This window comes from Anthonomus grandis, chromosome 7 (assembly GCF_022605725.1).
Source record: "Anthonomus grandis grandis chromosome 7, icAntGran1.3, whole genome shotgun sequence".
NCBI classification, from domain to species: domain Eukaryota; kingdom Metazoa; phylum Arthropoda; class Insecta; order Coleoptera; family Curculionidae; genus Anthonomus; species Anthonomus grandis.
Genome location: NC_065552.1, coordinates 23,751,955 through 23,775,913, shown reverse-complemented (window position 1 = coordinate 23,775,913; position 23,959 = coordinate 23,751,955). Strand labels below are relative to the sequence as shown.

The 23,959-nt window shown below is 35.3% G+C and overlaps 2 protein-coding genes across 3 annotated transcripts in view; one reads left to right on the top strand and one right to left on the bottom strand.

The window, feature by feature from the left end:
• LOC126738283 (calsyntenin-1) overlaps positions 1 to 23,959 on the bottom strand; it is a 380,536-nt gene that overhangs the window by 307,248 nt on the left and 49,329 nt on the right. The window lies entirely within an intron of this gene.
• LOC126738285 (uncharacterized) lies at positions 6 to 1,574 on the top strand. Its single transcript, XM_050443540.1, has one exon. It carries the CDS (start codon positions 82 to 84, stop codon positions 1,519 to 1,521), a length of 1,440 nt encoding a protein of 479 aa, XP_050299497.1. The 5' UTR covers positions 6 to 81; the 3' UTR covers positions 1,522 to 1,574.

Genomic DNA, 23,959 nt, shown 5'->3' with positions numbered 1-23,959 from the left:
TGACATTGTCACCCGTTACACAATAATAATTGTTCGATGTATTATTGTCCTTAGTTTACAGTCTTAATAAAAAATTGCAAAATGTTCAGTTTATGGAAAGTTCGAGACATAGCAGATAAAATGACCAATGTTGTAATGAACTATTCAGATATGCAAGCCAAAGTTAGGGAAGCAACAAATGATGAGGCATGGGGTCCAACAGGAGCCCTCATGCAGGAATTAGCCCACGCAACATTCACTTACGAACATTTCTCAGAAGTAATGTCGATGCTTTGGAAGAGAATGTTAGAAGATGATAAACAGTGGAGACGAACTTACAAATCTTTATTAGTGCTAAGTTATCTCATAAAAAATGGTTCTGAGCAGGTGGTCGTATCAGCAAGAGATCATATCTACCATTTGCGAAATTTGGAAAATTATACATTTATTGACAGTAGTGGAAAAGATCAGGGAGCCAATATTAGGCAAACAGTAAAAAAACTAATAAACCTTCTTGGACACAATGATTTACTAAGAGAAGAGAGGAAAAAAGCTAAAAAGAATAGGGGAAAGTATATTGGAATAGGTTCCGAAATGAAGTTTCAAGGTGAATCCGATGTGCTGAATGCTCAATCAGGCTTAAAAATTAATTTTACTGATGATAACTGGGACGATAGTTATTGCGACTACTATAATAATAAAACGGATCATGCTGACAGTGATAAAAAGGATTGTTTTCCAGTAGCGGTTTCTACAGATCCAGACAAAAAGATGAACCTAAGACTAAACCCCAAAGTTATAGCTACACCAAAAAAGCCTCAAAATCTGAGTTTAGAACCAGCAGCAAACTTCGTCCCGGACCATGCGAATGTGTTTGATGATTTTGATCCACGTCTATGCGAGCAATATGATTCTGCAACGGCTGGACATTATGAAATTGGTAGCCAAACGCCTTTTGAACCAATGAATGCTGAAAATAATGATGATTTTGCTGATTTTATCTCAGCTCGTTTAAATGCTAGTTTGGTCAACGTCACTCCAACAATAACATCTAATCCCTTACCACCCATTTTAACAGAAAAGTCTCTGCTCAACCGCTCCACTTCTGAGACCCCACATTTACTTAATTCGAAGGAGTGCGGAAACGTTGGGCAACAATTAGAGTTACAGGATCAAGAGTATTTCCTACCTAAAAGTTTAGAGAAGGATTTTTTTGATCTCAGAGACATGTGTGTGGGAAATAAAATGGGTTCTTTCAGTGCTGAACTAATAGAAAATCTTGATGGTGACTTACTTATGCCATCGCCAGCAATGCCTTTACAGCCGACTACCATTACAAATAGCACAGAAACAGCCTCCGCCATATCTGCTGCTACAAAAAGTCAACCCTTAGGATCTACTTGGGCAAGTTCGGAAACAGTAATTATTGATATGGACAATTTACTATCTGGAAAACCAAAACCTATCCCATCTCTCAGTATTAATCAATTAATGATCAACTCGAGTAGCCAGAAATCAAAGGTGAAGGAACCATCTACCTAACTATTATACAGTACATGCACTTTATTGAAATAAATTAAATGAAAAACAGAAAATTTATCTTTTACTATTTAAAATTTAAGACAATTGTATGCAAATCGTGTAAAAAGAATAGAGAAAAATACGCTGGCATAGGTTCCGAAATAAAATTTCAAGGGGAATCGAATATACTGAATGCTCAAAATTAGAGTTACAGGATCAAGAGTATCTCCTATTTAGGGTTTCGTAAACGATTTGCTTGATCTCAGAAACATCAGTTTGCAAAATAAATTGGGTTCTTTCAGTCCTGTACTAATGGGAAACTTTGATGGTGACCTACTTATACCATCGCCAGCAATGTTTGGACAAATTCAGAAAGTGTAATCACTGATATGGATTATTTGCTCTCTGGAAAACTATAACCTGTCCCATCTCTCAGTATGATTTAATTGATCAACAACTCAGGCAGCCAGAAATCAAATGGAATGTGGAAGAAACGCCCTAAACTTTATACAGTGGTTGTCATCTATTGATAGATAGATAGATAACATACTTTATTGTTCAAGAGCTACAACATATATAATTCTTATTAACAAAGCTTGAAGACAATATTAAGTTCTATAAGATATACAATAAAACAAGAAAATTTTAAAGAACTCACAAGCATAGCAACATTTAACAATGAAAATATTTTACTAAAACAATTGTTGGTCAAATTACAGAATCTTAAAAACATAATAGAGACTAAATGCTACTCGAGATTAAACAAAAAATATTCATCAACAGAATAAAATGCATGGTCAATTAAAAGGTTTTTGGAATTATGTCGAAGTATTTTAAAATTCTCGATACAACGAACACTCAATGGCAATTAGTTATGCATTTTGATGCCCATATAAATATGTAACTAAAGTGAAGAATAGGCAAACACAAATCATGCTCCTGGCGTGTTTGATAAATTCTGGTATTTGAAAAATTACAAAGACATTTCTGAACAATACACACTGTTTCAAAAATAAAAAGAGTTGATAGAGTGAGGATTTTATTTTCAATGAAAAGTGGTTTGCCATGAGCCCGTGGATGTACCAGATACAATGACCAAACAGCTCTTTTTCGTAAAACAAAAGAAGATTGAAAAAGATATTGGGTACAGAAATCCCAGAATGGAATACAGTATCTTAAATGCGATTCCACCAAGGTAAAATAACTAGTCTGTGCAATAACGGGACCAAGTTCCCTTGAAGTTATACCTTCAGGCTACAGCAATCAGAAACCAGCTTCTTATTTAGACAGCTCACATGAGGGTCAAATTACAATCTATGTTTAAATCCAAAATTGTCTCTAAATTTAACAACATGGATTTTTGATAGATTAAGAGCTAGTTGATTTAACCTTGATCTTTTGAACGTCAAGAGCAATAATATTTTGCAGATCGATAGGGTTATCCACTTTCAGTGACCACAGTGCTGTACAATCATCAGCAAAAGCTCCAATCTCTCCTGTCTGAAATATCAAGGTTTAGCAAATCATTGATGTAAATCAGGAAGAGAGGTGGGCCCAACACAGACCCCTGACGAACACTACAAGTAATGATTTTGCTATGCGATGCTCTGTCCTTGAGATAGAGACCGACTGTGTCCTGTCTGATAGATAAGACTTAATCTAAGGAAGCTCAGCACCTTGGAAGCCATACTTGTTAAGCTTAAACAGCAGTATTCTGTGGCTGATCGAACACTTTTGATAAATTACAGAACACCGCTGCCCAAGACGCTAATTCAAGGAATTAAGAAGAGTCCTCATAAAGTAGAATATATCTGCAATGCTTTTTTCGTGTTAAAAGCTAAACTGAAGTCAGTAAAAAACTTTGTGATGCGTATGTTAACTAAGCGTTCTACTACCTTGGATAGAATGGAAAGCAATGAAATTAGTCTATAGTTCGACGGATCAGAAGAGTTACCACCCTTTGGAACCGGTATTATGTGGGCAAACTTAAGGCAAGAGGAAAAACTTCATCTAGCAAAAGAGGAGTTAACGGCAAGTGCCAGTGCAGAAAGAGAATTTTCGAGAAGCTCTTTTAGGATTTTTAGGGAAATACCAACATATACTGAAGTATTTTGATTCTCATCTTTCACTCCACTGAGAACTCTACTAATTTCAATTGAGTTCGTGGGTTGAAAAGAGAATGCAAATGTATATTTACATTGGATAGGTAGTGGAGAGGATCTTTTTTAGTGTGAATAGTCTTAGTTAGGTTGTCAGTTATGGAACAGTAAGTTTTTGAGATCATTTGGATCCAATAAAATATCCTGCGAGTTTTGACTTGTTCTACCTGATAATTCATTCACAATTTGCCAAGATGTTCGGGATTTGTTTTTTTTAATTTAGAAGAATAGAATTGTTATTTGGCCCTTTGAAGTAGCTTCCTGTAGGTCCTACGATATTCAAGAAAGTACTCGTAGGTTTTTAAGAAAACACTATTACGAAAGTGTTTACGCAACGAATTGAGACAGCAGAGACTTTTTGCAGATGTGTGGATACCCTTAGTTATCCAATTTCTCAGAGGGAAACATTCGCTACTAGAGTGTATATGGAATGGTAAAGTGATAAGGGATCATCCTCAAAAAAAATCTGATTCCAATTTTGTCTATTGCATTCGTTGCGAAATCTAACATAGTTGCCACGACTGAAGATCCGTTTAGGAACAGTGTGAATTGCTTTCCCAATTTTGAAATTAACTGGAAAAAATGCAAAGACTGATCAGGGATACCAGTATCAACTAAATCACACACTATATCCTCATATAAAATTGGAACAGATGTAATCAATAGTAGTAGCAGAATGCTCAATGATACGAGTTAAGGAATTTACATTTTACGATATAAGGGAAGTTAATCGTTACGTCACGTTCCTAGCCAGGAAACATAAAACTTGTTCTAGTCGAAAATGAACTTCTGCCAATTTCCGTTTTAGGTACATACAAGAGAAAAAGTCAATTATTGTTCATCGCAATTCCGCGGCGCACAGTCTGGTATTTTATTTCGACCTCGTTCCTTTTTCGCGTAAAACAACAGAAAGATGAGAAAACAATGGGCCCGACGAAATGGACCGGAAAATTGTAAAAAAGTGTACGAGTAAATTGAAAACATCGAAAACCGCAAAAACGGAAAACCGCACCGCGATTATTTCCAGACATGCAAGCCGAAATTGCAGGTCTAATTTAAATTAAAATCGGTCGCTGGTGTGTTTTGCAAATGGCAATTTAGTTTTTGAAATTGATTTTTGATTGAAGGGTTAACGGAAGATAATTATTTCAAGCAGATATGGCTTAAAGCAAACAATTTTTGTTCCATAATCAGGTCAAAAATAGGCATTGTTGCATTTATTCCGGAATAAATACCTGTGTTGCCATCTAAAATTAAAATTAAGATAACTGAATTTGAAGAAGTAATTCATTCAGATAAATAATGTGTAATGTGCTGAGTAAAGCAATCGCAAGACGTCGAGAAAACTTCTAAATGTGAACTGGCATAAGTACGAGGTGGCAAATAGAATCAAACGCTCCATAGCTTTAGTTATTAATTCCGGGCATTCTTTCTTTTAAGAAAATGGTATACAAATTGCAAATTGATACACTGGAAAATCAAGTGTATCAACGTGCCATGGACAGGTAATTTTCTTTAGGCTTAGTTGCCATTATTTTCTTTATTTAGAGCATTTAGAAACGGATTTAATATGTCTTTCTTCAATGTCTCTTGCACTGAGAGGTTACTAAGAAAATTAAAGGAATTCCAAGTTGGCGGATCCATAAGGCTTAATCCCGATGAAGGGTAGCACCATAGGCAGCGGATTTTTTTTGTTTTTTAAATCAAGTTACCCATATTTACATCTCGTATCCAATGGTGTCTTTATTCTCTTAAAAGTAACATAGGAAAGATTTTAAAAAATTGTCTTAGAAAATTCTGCCACCATGGTCTGTATAAAAGGCAAAGTTTAGAATAACTCCACATCTCTTTCTTAAACTGTGACAAACATCAAAGGAGTTAAAACATGTGTGGTTAAATATCCTTCGTTTACAGATAGTTCCATATTAGATAAAAATTTAATATGGAGAATTTTTAATTAGAATATAAAAATTTAAATTAGAATTTCCACAGCTTGATAAGAGTATACATATATATACAGATGCATCAAAGAGTGAAGAAGGCAATGGAGCAGCAATATACATCCCTGACTTAGACATTCAATATCAATTTAAAATTGACAAAAATTGGAGCATATTTACTTCTGAGGCAATTGCCATTAGAGCATTTGCCTAAACTTGCCTTACAAAACAGTAACAAAAACTATGTTATGCTATCGGACTCCATGTCTATTCTTCAAGGCATTGAAAGAAGGTATGCTTGGTCTTATAAAATTAATCCCTAATATAGAAAAACAAAAAACTTATACGTCGTTTATCCTTTTTTAACAAAAAAGTAACATTTCATGGGTTAAGGGTCATACTGGTATTAAAGGTAATGAGCTGGTAGATTTGTTAGCCAAAAATAGTATTTCCGTCGGCAACTACATACCTGATCTTCCTTGTCTCAATGATATAAACGCAATAATTAGGAAAAATACAAATGTTAAGTGGAATGATATTTGGGAAAATTTTTGCAAAGAATCTCCAAGTCAACAAGTTATTGCAAACTGGTTCCAAAAATACCTTCTGCATACCGGCATAGTGAGCTAAACGTGCCAAGGCGTTTTAAAACAACTATAATTCGTATGAAGTTTGAACATCCTTACTACCCAGTACACCTAAACTGATCTGTGCACAAATTATAATGTTCTAGGTGACCTAAATCACATATTTTTTGAATATAAAAAATATACTTAAGAAATCGAGATGCTAGTGGTTAATTTACGCGTGGAATGTAAAGTGGCTAGTCCATTTAATAGTATGCATTTATTGGAACTAGAAAATGCAAAAATATTTAATTATCTAATTACCTTCCTTAGAAATGTAAGACTTAGTATTTAGTTTAGATTTTTAATTAGAATAGTTATCCTAATTCCAAGTCTCATTCCCTTATGTTTCCGTGGTCAATATCCCTTGTATTGTATTACGTCGCCCTGACAGACCCCAGCGGCGTGAAGTGTGTCGCACTGTCTTAAATCTCTTAGGATAGCATAATGTAGCTAAGAACCGTCCTATAAATTAGATATATCTAGATATAAAAAATAAGATAACATAAAAAAAAATACATAATTTGCATAAAGGATAAAGAATATTTTTAAATCAATTATCATAGTAGTTGAAATATGCGATACGTAATAATGGCTGCATGGTTAAGCCACATGCCAACAAAAAAAATCAAAGCACTTAAGCTCCAGATGATATGGAAATCGTGAATCAATTCCAGAAACATTATGTAGCAAAAACGCCAAGTAAACGTCACCGGTGTTCGGCCTTTTTTTTAATCTGGATGACTAATAGCAGTATTATTCTGTCTGCCCTCGCCATCTCATCGGGCATCCAGGACTCTAATTTATAATTTCGGAACGAAATAACGGCCGTTTACAGGCATCTTTCGTGTCAACACGGGTTTAATTTAAAAGTTCGCCATTCCGAAGTGCCGCGTTTGAATTTCGGATTTGTCGCCGCTACATTTTCGAAAGCTCAGTAAGGATTTGTATAAACAAAATAATGCCGCCCTTTATTATTGTTGGAACAGTATGTTTGCCTGAGTTGAAATTAAAGCGGTGTTGTTGACGGAAGCAATGATTGCTATAGTGCAGCTGAAAAACATATTTGAAGATTGCTGAATTTCGGTCTCTATAGATAATTCTTCTTCTTGGTAGCACTACAACTCTTGGAGGGGTCTTGGCTGCGTAAACGATTTACCTCCATAAGTTCCGGTCCATCATGGCATATATCTACATAGTTTTTTACTATTTGTCCCTCTATCTGTCTTAGTAGTCCCAGCGGTCTCTTCCTTGATGGATTTCCTTCACATACTATCTTGATCAGTCAGTCATCAGCTGCTCTTTGTACATGTCCAGCCCATTTCAGATGTTGGGATTTTATAGATATATTGCTATATCCTGCTTTCGGTATAGGTTCTAGAGTTGCGCATTATTCGACTTGCAATAGTGCTCTATGTTTAGATACTTGACGGAGCCAAATAGTCTTCGCATGACCGCGTCAATACCAGGATCATCTGTGATCCCTGATTAGTGAATACTTTCATGGTGATGTTCATCAAGAGTAGGAACGATAGTCTGTCCTTTGCATGTCTCAATCAACTCATAACCGAAAAATTCTGTCATATGGTGTCCTAGTTTAACCCGACAACTGGAATCGTTGTTGAAGCGTTATTTCGTGAGAGTGATGATTTTCTATGGTATACCTATATTAAGGTTATAGATACATACAAAACAAAATACCAATATTATAAAACTACATTTCCTTTCTAATTTATATTCTAACTTATATAAGCTACTTATACCACATTGTATTTTATTTTAAAACGATCCAAGCAAAATATTCAGGTTTAATTTAATACTTTTCTTTCCAAACTTCAAAGGGCGATTTTCAGGGAGTTCATATAAACATTGACATTTTCTGGAGAATAGATTCCTGAAAATAAGGAATCTATCCTACGATGGATCCTAAAAAATCTAAACCAAGAAAGTGTATTATAGTTTAAGAGTTATAGCTGTCCAAACTTCGAGAAAACTTCTAAATGTACATGTCTAGTTTAGGGATGAGTTTTTCTATTTTGTAGTTTGCAACGACTTTTCGCATTGAACACACCTCGTTTACTTCAGTTTATTCTCAATGAGTCTCTCTACATGATCTTGTATTTTTGTAACGATCACATACCCACTGGTTTTTGTGAGTATCACTCAATAAAACGTAAACACTTCAGATCTAAGAGTGTTGGAAAAGACAAGGAGTATTTCCCTTCATTGATAATCTAAGATTCAGTTTCATGATAAATCAAAGGAGCTGATCCAAGCATTCCAACCATATCTGAAGTTTTTTGCCACATTTTGAACAATTCATCAAAGCATGGAATTTTCCCAGATTAATTAAAAAGTACACTTATTAAGCCAATTTACAAAAAAAGGCAATCCTAGCGAACTATAGACCGATCAGTCTACTTCCAAGTTTTTCAAAGCTGTTTGAGTTGACAGTTTGCAATCAGCTTCTCAGTTTTTTAAGAGTGCAATATTTTATCTGACAATCAACATAGATATCTTGAGGGTAGATCTACACAAACTGCCATATTTCAGTTCACTTCTGCAGTTTTGAGAAATTTGGAGGAGGGAAAGCTATCATTGGGAATATTTTTATAGCTTTCTAAGGCATATGATTTTTTAGATAGAAATTTATTAATAAAGAAATTATAGTTATATGGGGTGAGAAATTATTCCTTAAAATGGTTCACTTCTTATCCCAATAATAGAGTCCAACAAGTAGTGGTAGAAAGCAGCAGATTAGAAATACAGGTTAATAAAATAGGTGTACCACACGGGAGTATTTTGAGGCCTTTCTTGTTCATTATCTTTATAAATGACTTGCCTTTTGAAATTATTAATAATAATCAAACAGTATGCAATACCCTAACAATATTTGCAGATGACACACATTTATTAGTGGCGGCTTCGAACATGTCTGAGCTATGCCTGGATAGAGATCTATTTTTTGTAAAAAACCAAAGATTGGTTTAATTAAAATAAGCTTATATTGAATGAACAAAAAACGAACGTTCTAATTTTTAAAACAAAACAAAACAAGGAAGTAACCGCAAAAGGACTAAAGTTCAACAATATCGAGGTTGAAGTGCAGGCATCAATTAAATTTCTGGGTATACATATTGATGAATTTTTAGACTGTTCAGATCACATTGAATATTTACAAATTAAGCTACACAGAGTTTGTTTTTGTTTCCGTAGAGTTCTAAAATACCTAAATAAATAGGCTAGAAGAGCCTTGTATTTTACGAACTTTAAGTCTGCAGCTAGGATGGCATTATTTTCTGTGCGGCCAACTCTAAGATACAAAGTATATTTGTCATTCAAAAAAGGGTAATTAGAATAATGTTTGGGATGCAATACTTGGAATCATGTAGAGGTATTTTTAGATCTTTTTAGATCTAAGAGAATACTAACTGTATGTGCATTGTATATATTTGAAGCAGTGATGTTTTTATTTAAAAATAGAGATAAGTTTCCTACTTCTGTTGATCATAGGTTTAATACTGGCACATGTAATATTAACTACCCTATACATAGGCTTTTATTGTTTGAAAAGAGTCCCTACTATACAGGGTGTTCATTTGAAAACTTCCCAACACGGATTTATCGAAAACCACTGTTTAAAAAAAAAACGCCGAAATACGTCAAAAGGTTTGTCAAGGGGGATAACTTTCTAACCTAAAATTACTTCACCCCCTTTCAGCCCCCCAGTATCATCCCCTTAAAAATGGCAAGGGGTATAGAGTAATAGCTTGTTTAAAAGGTCTTTCGAAGTATTTTATTTTGACGTTTGATTTTTTTTAATCGGTCAATTCGTTTTCGAGAAAATTATAAAAATCTTCGTTTATCTTAATTTGTTCAGATAGAAAACAAAAACATGAAAATATCAGTTTTTATTTCAATAAGTGTTCAAAATGTTGCCCGTTTTTGGCCAAACAATGATATAGGCGATGTTCAAATTCCTTCAATTTTTCACGTCATTCGTCGACTTTCATAAATGAGCAACAAAATGTGCTACAGGATTTCAAACCGAACGCACAGTCAACTTAAACACGAAAATAAATAATTAAGCGTTAAAAAATTAATGCAAATAATTTGGCGTCTCGTACAAGGTGTAATTCTGCAATTGAAGGAAATTTCCAGTGGAATAGCCAATAAGGTGTGTACTATATTCTTGAAAAAAAATTGATTAATTATTATTTAGATGAAGCTACATCGCTATCAATCATTTAACAGTCAACATCAATATCAATCAGTAGTTTCTCAAATCAATCAAGAAATACTTATAAAAAATTAAACAAATCGCATCCTTCGAATGAGAAAATCAATCCCAACGCTGCTTCGTTCTATGAGAGCCCAGTATGCATGTTTCTAACGCAAAAATTACTATTTAAATCATTTTTAAGATTCATAAATAAAACATTTGATAATAATTGTAGACTACGGCTAATATTCAAAACCGTAATTTAAGGTAATAGAAAGAATTCATATGAAAAATGCCGGCGCCGAGTTTAATATTAGAGCAGGCAGGAGCCTTAGGAAAACGGGATAAATCATGCATGAAGAAGGGAACCCCTTTTCCGCGAAGCATGTGCACACAAAGGTGCACACTGAAATTTAATACAGTATGAATGTGAAAAGTTGAATAAATCGCGGCTGGTATATATATTTGTAAAGTGAAAAAAAGAAAGGCGTTTTAAAATTAAAAACCTTTTTACCTTCTGGAGAAGTATATAGAAAAAACTTTAGAAAAAGAATAATCGTTTAATTTTTTTTGCCCTTTTAACTGTAACCTTACATTAAACATTAAATTAAAAATATTAATAGTAATACAATAAAAACACAGGATACCAATGAAACCAAAAGAAACTAATTCACCTACTGTACGTAGACGATTTGAAATTGGCAGCTGCAGCTAAAAAACTGATTGAACAACTGTTATTAGTAAAAGAATTTACTGATGATATCAGCATGGAATTTTGAAATGACAGATGTGCAAGGCTCATTTATCAAAGGAAAATTATGAGCATAGGAGAACATTGTGATCGACAAGACAACAACGATTCAATTCTCAGACCAAAGACGTTGGGATAAATAAAAATGATAGAAAATAATATAATCGAATAAAGACCAAAATAATAAAAGAATATTTCTGAATAACAAAAGAAGTCGTTAAGGGAAGATAAGATAGCTGCAATAACACCATTCGCAGTCACAATAATCCAGTAGTAGACCTCACTAGATGAACCAAAGCAGAAGTCAGAATACTAAAACACAATATAAGAATAACTAATATACACTCCACTCCATTAGCGAATGCGCCGATGTCGATGAAATATATCTCCCCAAAAACATAGACAATAGAAGAGTAATCAGGTTCGAAAAAGGGCTTAACAATCATCTAAAGTTAAAAGAAGTAATTAAATACTCTGGTAGGATGTATCTCCAAAACTCAACATGGGTTGCTTGTAAAAATAGAGGCACTGATAACAGCAGCGTGACAAGATCAAGCCATCGCAACAGATTAAATGAAGGAAAAAATAATGAAATCTAGCTGTAAACAAAAATACAGATTCTGCCATGCCTTTACTAAAACCATTCATTACATCGTTTCAGACTGCTTCATCCTGGTCAAAAGATAATACCTGAACCGGCATTTTGTAGCAGCAAAACTCCTTCACTGGAACAACTGCAACAGTGATGTAAACTACAAAATAGATGTAAGTAAGAAATGGTACTAGCACAACAAGAAACAAAAACAATGCGTCCTGATTGATACAAGGACATACAAATAAAAATATACAGAATGAAGAACAAACTCAATAGACATGTCGCGCCATTATTCAGACTTGACCTGGCCTCCCAGCGGCGAGGGCTTCAATTATATTGGATAGATCACTGTTCCAAAGAATTCACTTTCCACGTGCACCTCAAGAGGTTCCCGGCGATCCCACCATCTATGGATTATTCCAGATTGCCATAGAACAGCTGGTATATTTGCGACAGTTAAGATCGTTGCAATAATGACCTGGCTGTTGATATTTACTAGTTTAAATTTAAGTTTGCGAAAGTTATGCTCCTAAATCGAATATTTTTTACATTATTGGAATGAACATAGGTGAATCTGGACTTCGATGAGAGAAATTAAAGCAATAGCAAGTAAAATGAACATGAATGAATACCATTTTTTATAGTTTAAGGATGTTATACTGAGTTCTTCTCAATCAATATTGAAACAGTCACTAACAAGTTCATAGTTCATGTAAAAATCATTTTAAACCTTTTGCTAGTGGAATTACGGTATGTGTCAATGATCTTCTTTGATGTCACCCTGGGTCTGTATCTTTATGCTGATGATACAATATCCTTGATGGCAGTATATCCAGCCTGAGCATTACACCTGATCAATCATGCTGACTTGAGGGTGTGGGCGGTATTAAATCGATTAAAGTTAAACAAGAATAAAACCAAAAAGTTTATTTGTTCAACAGAGTCTGGATGAAACTGTAACTTTCATTGGTATCACTCTGGACTAGGCATGACATTACATTACGTGACGGTCAGATGTTGAAAAACTCTCGTCCAAGTCATGAAGATGAATTTTCCTAATACGAAATTTGTTCACCTGAGTTTCGGTTTGTACACTTAGGCCTGCATATTTTGGTTACTTCTACTCCGTAATGACGTACGTATTTGTAGATGTAGATGGAACGTATAAGTGACCAATAAAAAGTCTTAAAAGAGTACTCTCTCAGTAGACACTAATATAAGATTAATTAGATCTAAACTATTGAACATACTCCGGAAGCGGGAGAAAGAAATATACTTATACGTTTAATAACGTTCAAATCTACACTGAGTCACTCTGTCCAAATCCTTTTGCAAGAGCCTTCAAAAGCATCAAGCTTGAACTATTCACAAATGCGCTAAACTCTAAAGAATACAGAACCTGAGAGTAAACCCAAATCATTTGAAACCGCATGGATTTCATTGGATGCATAATTATTAATTCCTCTAGGTTGTGGCGGATAAAAAACTGTCCATCTGATAAGGTTTAAACCCAGTCCTTCATTAATAGGTCTAAATATTAACACCGAAAAGACAAAATTCGTGATTATCTCCAGGAATCTGAATTCATTTAACCAAGGAACAGTCTTCTTCTCTTCCAGTTTCCTTCTTCTCAGCACCATTGCCTCCTGGATGTCTCTTCCAAGCCTTTGCACTCTTCTGTTCGTAGCAGGCCTGATCGAATTCCTTGCTACAACATTATGGATATCGTCTCGCATCGTCTCTGAGGTCTGCCGATGCTCATTTTGGCCTTTTTTGGACGCCAAATGAATATCCTATGTGCCCATCTTTGGTAATCCTGCTTTCCTATATGACCAGCCCATCTCCATTTTAGTTGCCACAAGCCTTAGTTCATCCATTACTTTAGTACTTCTACGAATTTCTTCCTTGAGAACTTAATCCCTTTAAGTGATTCCTATCATAGCTCCTCTTTTGGGTGGTTTGCAGCCTATTGGCAAATGTGCGACTCATTTCTAATGTCTCGAGTCGATATTTAAGTATCGGAATCACACAGAAGTCAAGCAGTTTCCTTTTTGAATATATAGGAAATTCATAACATTTAAGGATAAATCCTAGTTCGCCAAAAGCCGCCTAGACGAGTTTTAGCCTTCTTGTAATTTCAGAAGAATGATTTTCTTTACCAAGCTCAATTTTGCTGAAGGAAGCTATTGCTCTGTATTGGCAATAACCACAATATCGTCGGCACATAGTAAATGGGTTAAACGCACTCCAGCAATATTTATCATGTCCGAACGCTAAGGCTCCAAGAACATATGGAAACACTGGAACATAAATTGCAATGCATAAACTGGGACATTCTAGGTCTTAGTGAAATAGCTTCATTTCAGCTTCATTTCAAGCTTAGAAAATTTAAGTACCTTAGCGCATGATTATTCAAAAAATATTTGGACATCGGATAACGGAGTGAAGTCGGATTGAACAAGAAAGAATTTCTTCCAAGTATTTGTCTGCTATCCATCTTCTACTATCTTTCTGCTATCCACTTGACAGAGCCATTCAGCATTTAATTTATTTAGAGCCTGCTTGCTTCAATAACTACAGTGCCTTTGCAACTTGAATCTGCAATGTAGCTAGAATCCTGTTTAGACTGCATAACAACATCAGTCTACCTCTTCTTAGCCACTTGTACCAAGCGGAAACTAGGGAATGGCTTTATTAACTACTACTCATATGCACCAATAATCTCCTGTTGTAAAAAGGAAAAGTTTTTCACTTTTGTCGCCTAACAAATTGATTAAGTACCAAACTGAACTACATCCAATTTAAAGAAACTACTGTTTCAATTAGTGTTCTCTAATAAAGCATATACCTGATAGTTCGTTACATGGAAACTATAATACATTTTAATTAACGCTATCAATCAGCAATAAAATAATGCCTAGGAAATTTTTAATTGGTCAGCAATGAATGCTCTTTCATAACTTACGAGTTCCCTCACCATATGCCGATTTAAGTAACGGGTTAGAATGACAAGAGTCTTCTCTATCATGGTCTAATGCCTTCCTGTTATAGCAAGTTTAGAGTCTTCGTACCTGAAACAAAAAATTATATTAGTATTTATTTGAATCAAAGAGAGTATTGTTTGTTTGAGTTACTTGTATGAAACATAAAATATGGTAGCATATTTTTACAATTATTATACAGGTGATATTTTATGGTAATAACTTAAAAATTTAAAGTCTTATGGAGTAATAACAATACTTTCTCCTAAATTTTATACCAGATTAAAAAAAGGTATAGGTTAAATAAAATAAACTATGTGTTTTTATAAAATGTAATTTTATTTAATTAGACGCTCAAAATGCATTCCATTTTAAGCTAAACAAAAGTATAATCTATGTTCAAAATCATTTATCACATTTTGAAACACTTCTCTTGGAATAAATGCACATTTTGTAATAATCCGTTGCCGAAGATCATCGAGTGAAGCTGGTTGCGTTTTAAAGACAACAGTTTTTAAGTGACCCAAAAGAAAAAAATCGAGGGGTGTTAGATCTGGTGATCTCGCCGGCCATTCCATTAGACCTCTTCCCCGAATCGACTAATCTGGAAACGCATCATGTAAAAATTGTCTTACAGGAAGAACATAGTGGGGTCCATCTTGTTGAAAATGTAATAAATCTTTATTTAAGATCTGTCTAACTGATTTTCTATTTCTTCATGAAGTACTCTCCGCTGAACTCTTTTTTTGTTTTCCACCGATCCTGTTTGTTGAATATGAGAATTAGTTGCCTCACGTAAGTATATAAATAGTAAGTATGGTTTTTTTACTTCTAATTAAATAAAATAGCACTTAAAACAGTTTTTATTTATTTTTATCTTTATATCTTTCATTGACCCTGTATAAACTTTAAAAAAATGTATAAAATATTTTTGTGCCGGTATATACTACTTCAAAAGATTTTTAATTTAAGGTATGACAAAAGGGGGGTGCATCAGGTTCAAGGGGTAACTCACTTTTTTAGTTTCTCAAAATCTCTCAAATATCTCTCAAATTAACACCCTGCCTGTATGTTTATAATTAAAAGAGCTTAATCAGAGAACTATTAGTTAAAACTGAAAACACATCTATATTTCACCTAAAATTAGACTGAAAAAATCTCTTAAGACTTGCCCAAGCCAAAACAGCCCTACCAAATTAACAAATAAATCACACCAATAATTTCCAGCAATTCAGCGTACTTCACAAATTAAATCCAGCGCGCCAGTTTGATAATGCAATTAATTTACATACAATGTTTGAACTAGTGTACGGGTGTGATGTTGGGCCCCACTTTGATTATTAATAACATGATTCCCAAGGGGTGAGATCATTAATAGCTACTTGGGACGAGGAAAGGGCGTACAGATTAATAACTGAAGAGGGAAATGGAATTTAATGATATTGTGGGGGCGACACTACTTACGGTATAATTTGTGGAGGATGATACTGTTTTCTTAAAAACGCGACCAAGGTTTTATAACTTATAACGATCTAAGCGTCCAAAAGCGGTCAAGAAAAAGTAGTTGAAAAAGAGTACCACGTCGATGGGTTTATGACGATTATCACAAAAAATTATAAATGGTTTACCAAGTTTAGACTAGCGTTTAACCAAAATCTGTTTTCTTTTTTGAACTAGTTAGGAAAAAGTAGGTAAGGAGGGCTACCATTTAGGGATACGAGGGTGAATCAAAAATTAACCGACCTTTTTTTTTTTAATTTATTGCAACAAGTTGTCAACAAAAAAGAAGTTACATTATTTTTCTACATAGACTCCTCCCTTTTGAATAAATTTTCCCATCGAATTGGAAGTTTTTTCATGCCTGTTTCGTAGAATAAACGAGGTCGGCTCTCTAGCCATTTAAACACGAAGCTTTCGACCTGCAGGTTGCTGCTGAATCGCTACCCTCCAAGCTCTTCTTTCAGAGGCCCGAACAAGTATAAATCACAAGGAGAGAGGTTGGGACTGTAGGGAGGGTGTTCCAAAGAAGTCCACCCCAATTTGAGTATTTTCTGTTGTGTTATTTTGGCAGTGTGCGGTCTGGCGTTACCTTGGAGAAGAAGCACATTTTTTACACTGCAAACTACCACGTCTCTTTGATCGGAAAGACTGTCGCACTTTTTCAAGAAGGTCGGAATAGTAGGCTGCATTGATCGTTTTTCGATCGTGAAGGAAGTCGATATGGAGGATTCCTCTATAATCCCAAAAGACGGTGGTCGCCATTACCTTACCGACCGAAGGTTGCGTTTTTACGAGACAAGTTTCATTTATTCTCCGCCACTCCATACTCGCTCTTTTTAACTCTGGAGTGTAGTGATGGCACCAGGTTTCATCGACAGTCACTATGCGTTGCAAAAAATAATCTTCTTTATTTTTGTATCGAGCCAAAAGACGCTCATATGCTTGGAGCCGATAATCTTTCTGTTCCGCAGTCAGCAACCTTGGAACCCACCTAGCACAAATTTTTCGAAAACCCAAGGAATTTTTGATGATTGACTGGACGCTTTCATTACTGATTCCAAGATTTTGACAGATTTCCTGCACTGTAGTACGGCGGTTTTTCAAAATAAACGTCTTGACAGCGTCTACGTTCAAATTTGTGATGCTTGTCCGTGGGCGTAGTGGGTGGGAGCTGTTTTCAACGTTGACACGGCCTTCCCGAAATTTTTTGTGCCACACTTTTACTTGAGTTTTTGAGAGAGTCGATTCCCCAAATTGAGAGTTCAGTCTACTCCAAATTTCGATGGGCCAGACATTTTCTTTCGCAAGAACCTTGATAATGATGCGTTGCGCAACACGTGGATGGACTTTCTGTTCATTCATCGTAAAGGAGACTAAATTATTACTGAGAAGTAACAACAGTCGGTATTGCATAAAGGTTTCTTAGGCTTCCAGCCAACACTCTACAGGATGGCGTTTCGATCAATGACATACATAAATTACAATGACTAAAGGTCGGTTAATATTTGATCCACCCTCTATTTTTTCGAAACATGGTGGATTTTGGGAAAACCACTGATACCAAAAACCTGATATCATATTTGAGCTAGTCAGCAAAAAGGGAGCTGAAAAATAATATCACGTCGAAGGGTTTAAGGTGATTTTTGTAAAAAATAGTGCATTTTAAGAATCCATTGACAGTACCAAACATTTGATTTTATCATTGAACTAGACAGTAAAAAAGTAGATGAAAAAGAGTATCATATCGAAGGGGTGATATTTACGAGACATGCTGAATTTTATGCAAAAATGTTGTGATATTTTGATGATTTATATTTGATGATGATTTATATATTATGATAATTTGAAAAAAAAAGAGTTTTACGACCAAGGATGCCAAAACCTATTTCACCATACAAATTGGTTGGCCAAAAGCACTTTGAAAATAGCCAATCAACGAACTTACCCATAATACCTCCATATATTCTATTACCACCAAAGAAACAAATTTCTCTCCCTTTTTCTGCGGCCATAAAGGAGCAGAAACCGCTAGACTATTAGACAACTGACGGGGGGGACCTTCGAGTTAACCCCGTTCTGGCCCTGGGGACGGCGAAGGAGATACGTGGAAGCCACCTCCTGGATGCATGACGTCAAAGAACTCATCAAATGGTCGAAATCTATTTGGTAGTTTGTAGTGAAAGTTTTTGTTATCCTGGTGAAGGATGAGAGCCAACCAAATATGAAAAAAAGACGATCATGGGTAAGAATCTACTGGGAAATCTTTTTGGAATATTCTATCTAACTCCTTAGTCTATTCTCCTAACATGTCTCTATTATGTCCTTCCGGTTCATAATGGGTATACCTTGAACTGAAAACACGTACTGTTCAAAATTTTATATTCCACTTCTACAGGATCATTAAAGCGAGAGGGCTGGTAGTCGAAATTTATTACGAAGAAAAGTAAAGTCATCAACGCCCAGTAAAAAAAATAAGCTTAAATCCATTTTGGTCGTTGTCGGTCGAGGGCCGCGTGTCTGAGGCTCTAAATTATTCGATATAAATCTATCCGCTCCACTACGGCCGCAATGGCAGGCGAACGGCGGTTTATTTTTGTATTTGAGTGCTTTATTGCACGCAAGCAACTTTTCCATTTCGCGAATTCCATGCCAGTTTCAATCTGTTTGCTTTGTTTATCGACATGTTTTTAAAACGAAAAACAAACAGATTTATTTTATATAGTTTTGTTATTAGCAATAATCAGATCCATAATAAATCAAATAATGATGAAAATCAAACCCAAATGAAACCAATGAGCTATATTCGGATCGTACGGTATTCACAGATCAACCAGTAGCGCCACTCGTATATAATAGTTCCTATAATTCTCACAAGTGTACTCACAAAGATTTATAAATATCAAATAACTTGGTCTCAGCTACAACAGAGGCATACAAAAGGCAGTACTATAAGCCCTAGCACAAAAATGTTCGGACATCAATTTTAATTTATTTTAAAGTTCGATATTTTTTTAAGAATATACATATGATTCGTACATCATATTAGCAAAATTATTTCTACATTATGATTTTCTAACATTATGATCCACATCTCAAATCAGAAATGTTTCGCTGCGGATTATTTCTTAACTGCTGCTTCATTTTGTGTTATACAGTTTCGTTAATGTTTAAATCTGGACTACTGGAAGGCCAGTTAATGACGGAAATACTGTTATGTTGCAGCTACTTTTTCGTGGTCTTGGCCGTATGACATGATGCTCCATTTTTTTTGATAAATAAAGTTTTTATCAGGTGATCAAATTGGATTTGACACTAATAAATTTGCTTCAAGGATATTTTAATATTTAGGAAGGTTTACCGTTCCGTCAATAAAATGAAGTTTTCCAACGCTGAAAGCAGACATCCCTAATCCATGGACGTTGATAGAAACTTTTTTTTCTATAGGCAATTTTTATGAAATGCCTCATTTTTGTTTCTTATAAATCTGGATCGGTGATCATCTACATACACACACACACACACATACACCAAAGTTCGAATTACCGCAAAAAGTAATCTTTTTCCAGTATTCGTAAGTCCCACATTATCCGTTCTTCAGTCCACGCTAATCGGCTTTTCTTTTGCGAAAAACAACATTTATATTGGTAACACTAATAGTAATTTAAAAATAAACAGAGATACATCCATTGGTCCATAATAATCAAAAATAATAAATACCTACAGACAATTTAGCGATGACCGGGATAATTGAAATTGGTTTAAGGTCGCAGAAAGTAGTTGGATTATTAATTTTAGCCAAAGGAATTAAGAGGGAAATTTTCCACATACAGCATACACACCACACACCAGTTTGTAGGCAACAGTTTATAATAGGCGTAATGTCAGTATTGGTTAACGTAATTAAATTTACAAGATGATCAAAGTCTGTAAACAGTGATCGAATATTTAGATGTAGACCAGACTTATGAAACTATTCATGGCATAGTTCTCATGAAACATTTCTAGCTGTTTCTTCATTCCATTTTACTGTTATCTCCCTGGCAATCCCTTGAAGACCATCTCTGCAAATTGAAACAAGAAATCTTTGCATTTTTGGGCTGATTTTACGTTAATACGACTAATATTGTTACTTTTTAACAATATCTACCACCGTGACTTCGCAACATTTCGTTGCTTAGCGATATTCCGAAAAGCCATTCCTTTTGGCAAAATAACATGGAAGTGGTTTCCACAGAGCTCAAACGTGTTGATATCTATGAATGAATTATCACCTTTAAAGGCACTATGAGCCAATAGTAGCAGAAGTACTTTGGGAAGCAAAGTCCAGCTAGTAAGCCTAAAAGTCACTTTTCACAAACCCCAGTAATTCCGGTCATCTATAACTCTAACCAGGCAACCTGTCCTAACGAACGCAAGCAGGATTTTCTAGTTCAGGTTATTTATTCGCTCACTTGGCAGGTGTGGAGATCCTATAATTTCACTCCGCAGCCTGGCTCACCCATCGGATTCCCCTATGAAATAGTAAGTGATTATCTTAGTGACTTTGCAACTAGGGTATAGAGGGCTGAGAGCGACACATAAGAGATGCAAGTACCTGTTAAAGCCAGTATAGTTTCTTTGCCATAACACCTGTCAAGACGAAATGAGAAATTAAGTTAATACCACATAGTTGAACTGATGAGACCAAGCATAGCCCCTTGCGGCACTCTACAGGAACGATCTAAGGTCTAAGCTTGACCGACTGAGTGCTCCTTAAGATATACTTGACATAATACTTGACAAGAGAGGATTCTTGACAGTGCTTGCTAACACATAATTTATTTGAAAACAAAAATATCCAAACAATCGTGGATTCCTACATATTTGCGTCTTATATAGGAAAGTTAACTCACTCTATATAATATATAAGAGGCTTTTGTTTTCCGTTTTCTAGAAATGCCTATAGCCGAAGTTTCCAACTGCCACGAACAATTAAGCCCGATGGTAGATGAATCTCATCCGCCGACCATTATTCGAGACAATGGGGGAAATTCGCAAATTTTCCGCCGTCCGTCATCATTCATTTTAGCGCGGGATCGTATCATCCCCCGCTATAACGCCCTAATCGGCCCTTTCGTTTGACTAATTAAGTCCGCCTGGATTAAAATGGATGTGTAAGCGTCACACATGTTTATGCCCGAGTATGCTAATGACGACATGCCTACATGATTTTCATTTGCTGTCGAATTATCCCAGAAAGTATTTATAAAGTTATAGAGAATGTTATATTTCAACAGCGATTTTTCACTATATTGAACCTACCACCTCGTGGCGTTTGAACATCTTTAGTCAGCATTATAATTAACATAATTAATGCTATCTTAGACACACAAATTATGATTGGTTAGACAGCAACCAAAAATTGATGACGCAGCGTATTACAAATTGGATCCATAATCTTCCTGATAAAATACGAAACACTATTGTGCCTGAAAACCAAGGCAAATTATACGTTGATAGCCAGGTATTGATTTTGTTGGAACTGGGATTTTTATTCAGCACCGGCTGTCAGGCCAACGTCATCAAAAGTGGGACAGAGTGCTGATGTGATGCAATAAAATATTTTTAAAGTGGCATAATAACTCGGAATTTCTAGTTTAATTTCAAACTGATGGCTGCAAAATTGGGATTTTTCGGATTTTTTATTTAAATTTAACAGTGACATTTGGATCATAAAAATGAACGATTATGCACTGGAGTTTATGAATGAGATATATTAGTATGAAGATATATTATATCAAACAAAGCGAGTTGTTTAAGTCGAAATAACTATTGACCAAGAACAGGGATGTTTTATTATTATATTGTGCCTCTGCATTTAATGAACCTCTGTTGATTATCATTTATTTATCCCTTCACACAAAAACCTCTCCTGCAGTCTGGAAACAAGCAAATATTTGTCCAATCTTTCAATCAAGAAGAAAAGATATTGTGAAGAACTATCCCACATTTTCCATTCTGTCAAACTTTTCAAAAGCATTTGAGATCTGAATCTATGATAACCTCACATAGTAAAAGTCAACTAGATGTAATCGACGAATTCGCAAAGACCTCTGACAGGATGGATCATCCAAAAATTATAAATAATGGGTTTCCATCTCAATTTAGTGATTTTTTATGCTTATATTGCCTTAAGCAGAGCACCCCAGGAAAGCAACTGTGCTCCTATCTTATTCTACATTTTTAATAATGATGTTTCTGACAATATTGTGAGCAAATTTATTTTATTTGCAGACGACATGAAACATTGTGGGCAACCAAAAAGACTTAAACAAGATTATAAAAGAGGTCTTGATCAAATGAATGACTGGTGCGATCATAACAGACTCCCTTTGAACATAAATAAGTGTAAGACAATGTTTATACAAGCTTTAGCGATGACAACCATTTCTTTTAAAACGTATTTAATTGTCGCTTCACTAGTTTTTATAAAGTTATTTCGCACATAACGCATATATCCAAATAAATCTAAATCTCTTTATTGTTGTTATATAGCAAAATTCCTTTTATAAAGAGGTTGCTATAAATAATAACATTGCTATTGACTTGTAACCCCGTTCCCAAGGTGACCTTTAAAACAAAATATAATACTGACACTTAACATAATGTTTTCTTATTTAGTTTTCAGTCTCAAGTTGCTTAATTTTCCTTAATCGGTCACAACGCGGGTGGCGTCGTTATTACTGCCACTATACTAGAACTAGTTCAAAAGTTCCTACTTTTTTTGCATCTAAAACCCCTAATTTTTCTACAAATTTCCCACAACTAATCTGGAAAACAATAAATCTAAAATCCGGCCTGGGCTACGTCGCGGCCCTTCAAAAAATTCTTCAGAGCCTCCATGGTGAAGATATAGGTGGTACCACGGCGAGTTTTAACTAAGTAATCCTCATCGGCCAATCGTTCCATAGCCATCTTTTGTCATTCACGATTTTTGGCCGAAATAAGTGTGAAAAAAAAACAACCAGAGATCATCAAACTTTAATTAACTCACCCGGTCCACTGGTTCCGGATTGGGTTGGATTAGGTTAAGCCTTTCGGTCCACATCCAGAAGCCGAGATATCGACCTTCCAGACCTTGGGTTTTGCATTTTTTCTGGTACCTCCAGGCATTGATTTGACATGACACACCGAAAATGATTTTTTTTCTATAACGAACTAACTATATTAACGTCTTTCTTGTTGCCATCTGCTGATAGGGCGGATTTTCTCTTTGGTAGATCAGACAACAGTTGGTGGTCCAATTAGACCAATTTCGTCGTCGGGTTGTCATGGCGAAAGAGTACTTTTTTCCTCAATTCGACCCAATTATTCAGCATAATCGTTCGTTCAGCATAGTATATTGTATGACATAGCATAGACACCTTGTGAATGACAGAAAACCATGACCATCACAATTCCAACCGATAGGATAGAATCGTCTTCTTCGGAATGAGTGTTCCTTGGACTCTGGAATATGCCAGTGGATCGAAACACCTTCGAATTGTCCCTAAACAGAAGCAGTCTTACGCTTACACTTCCTCTTGAAATTCACACGCGGTCTTTTGTGACGCCCACTATCTCAGCTTTCTCGTGCACCTCCAATCGGCGGTCTGCCATTGCCAGAACATAGTTTTTGGCACGTTTTCCCTCGTGATAGCCGTTTT

What these genes read in the sequence shown, in the direction of transcription:
- LOC126738285 (XM_050443540.1), top strand. Translation starts at nt 82, where the DNA reads ATGTTCAGTTTATGGAAAGTTCGAGACATAGCAGATAAAATGACCAAT.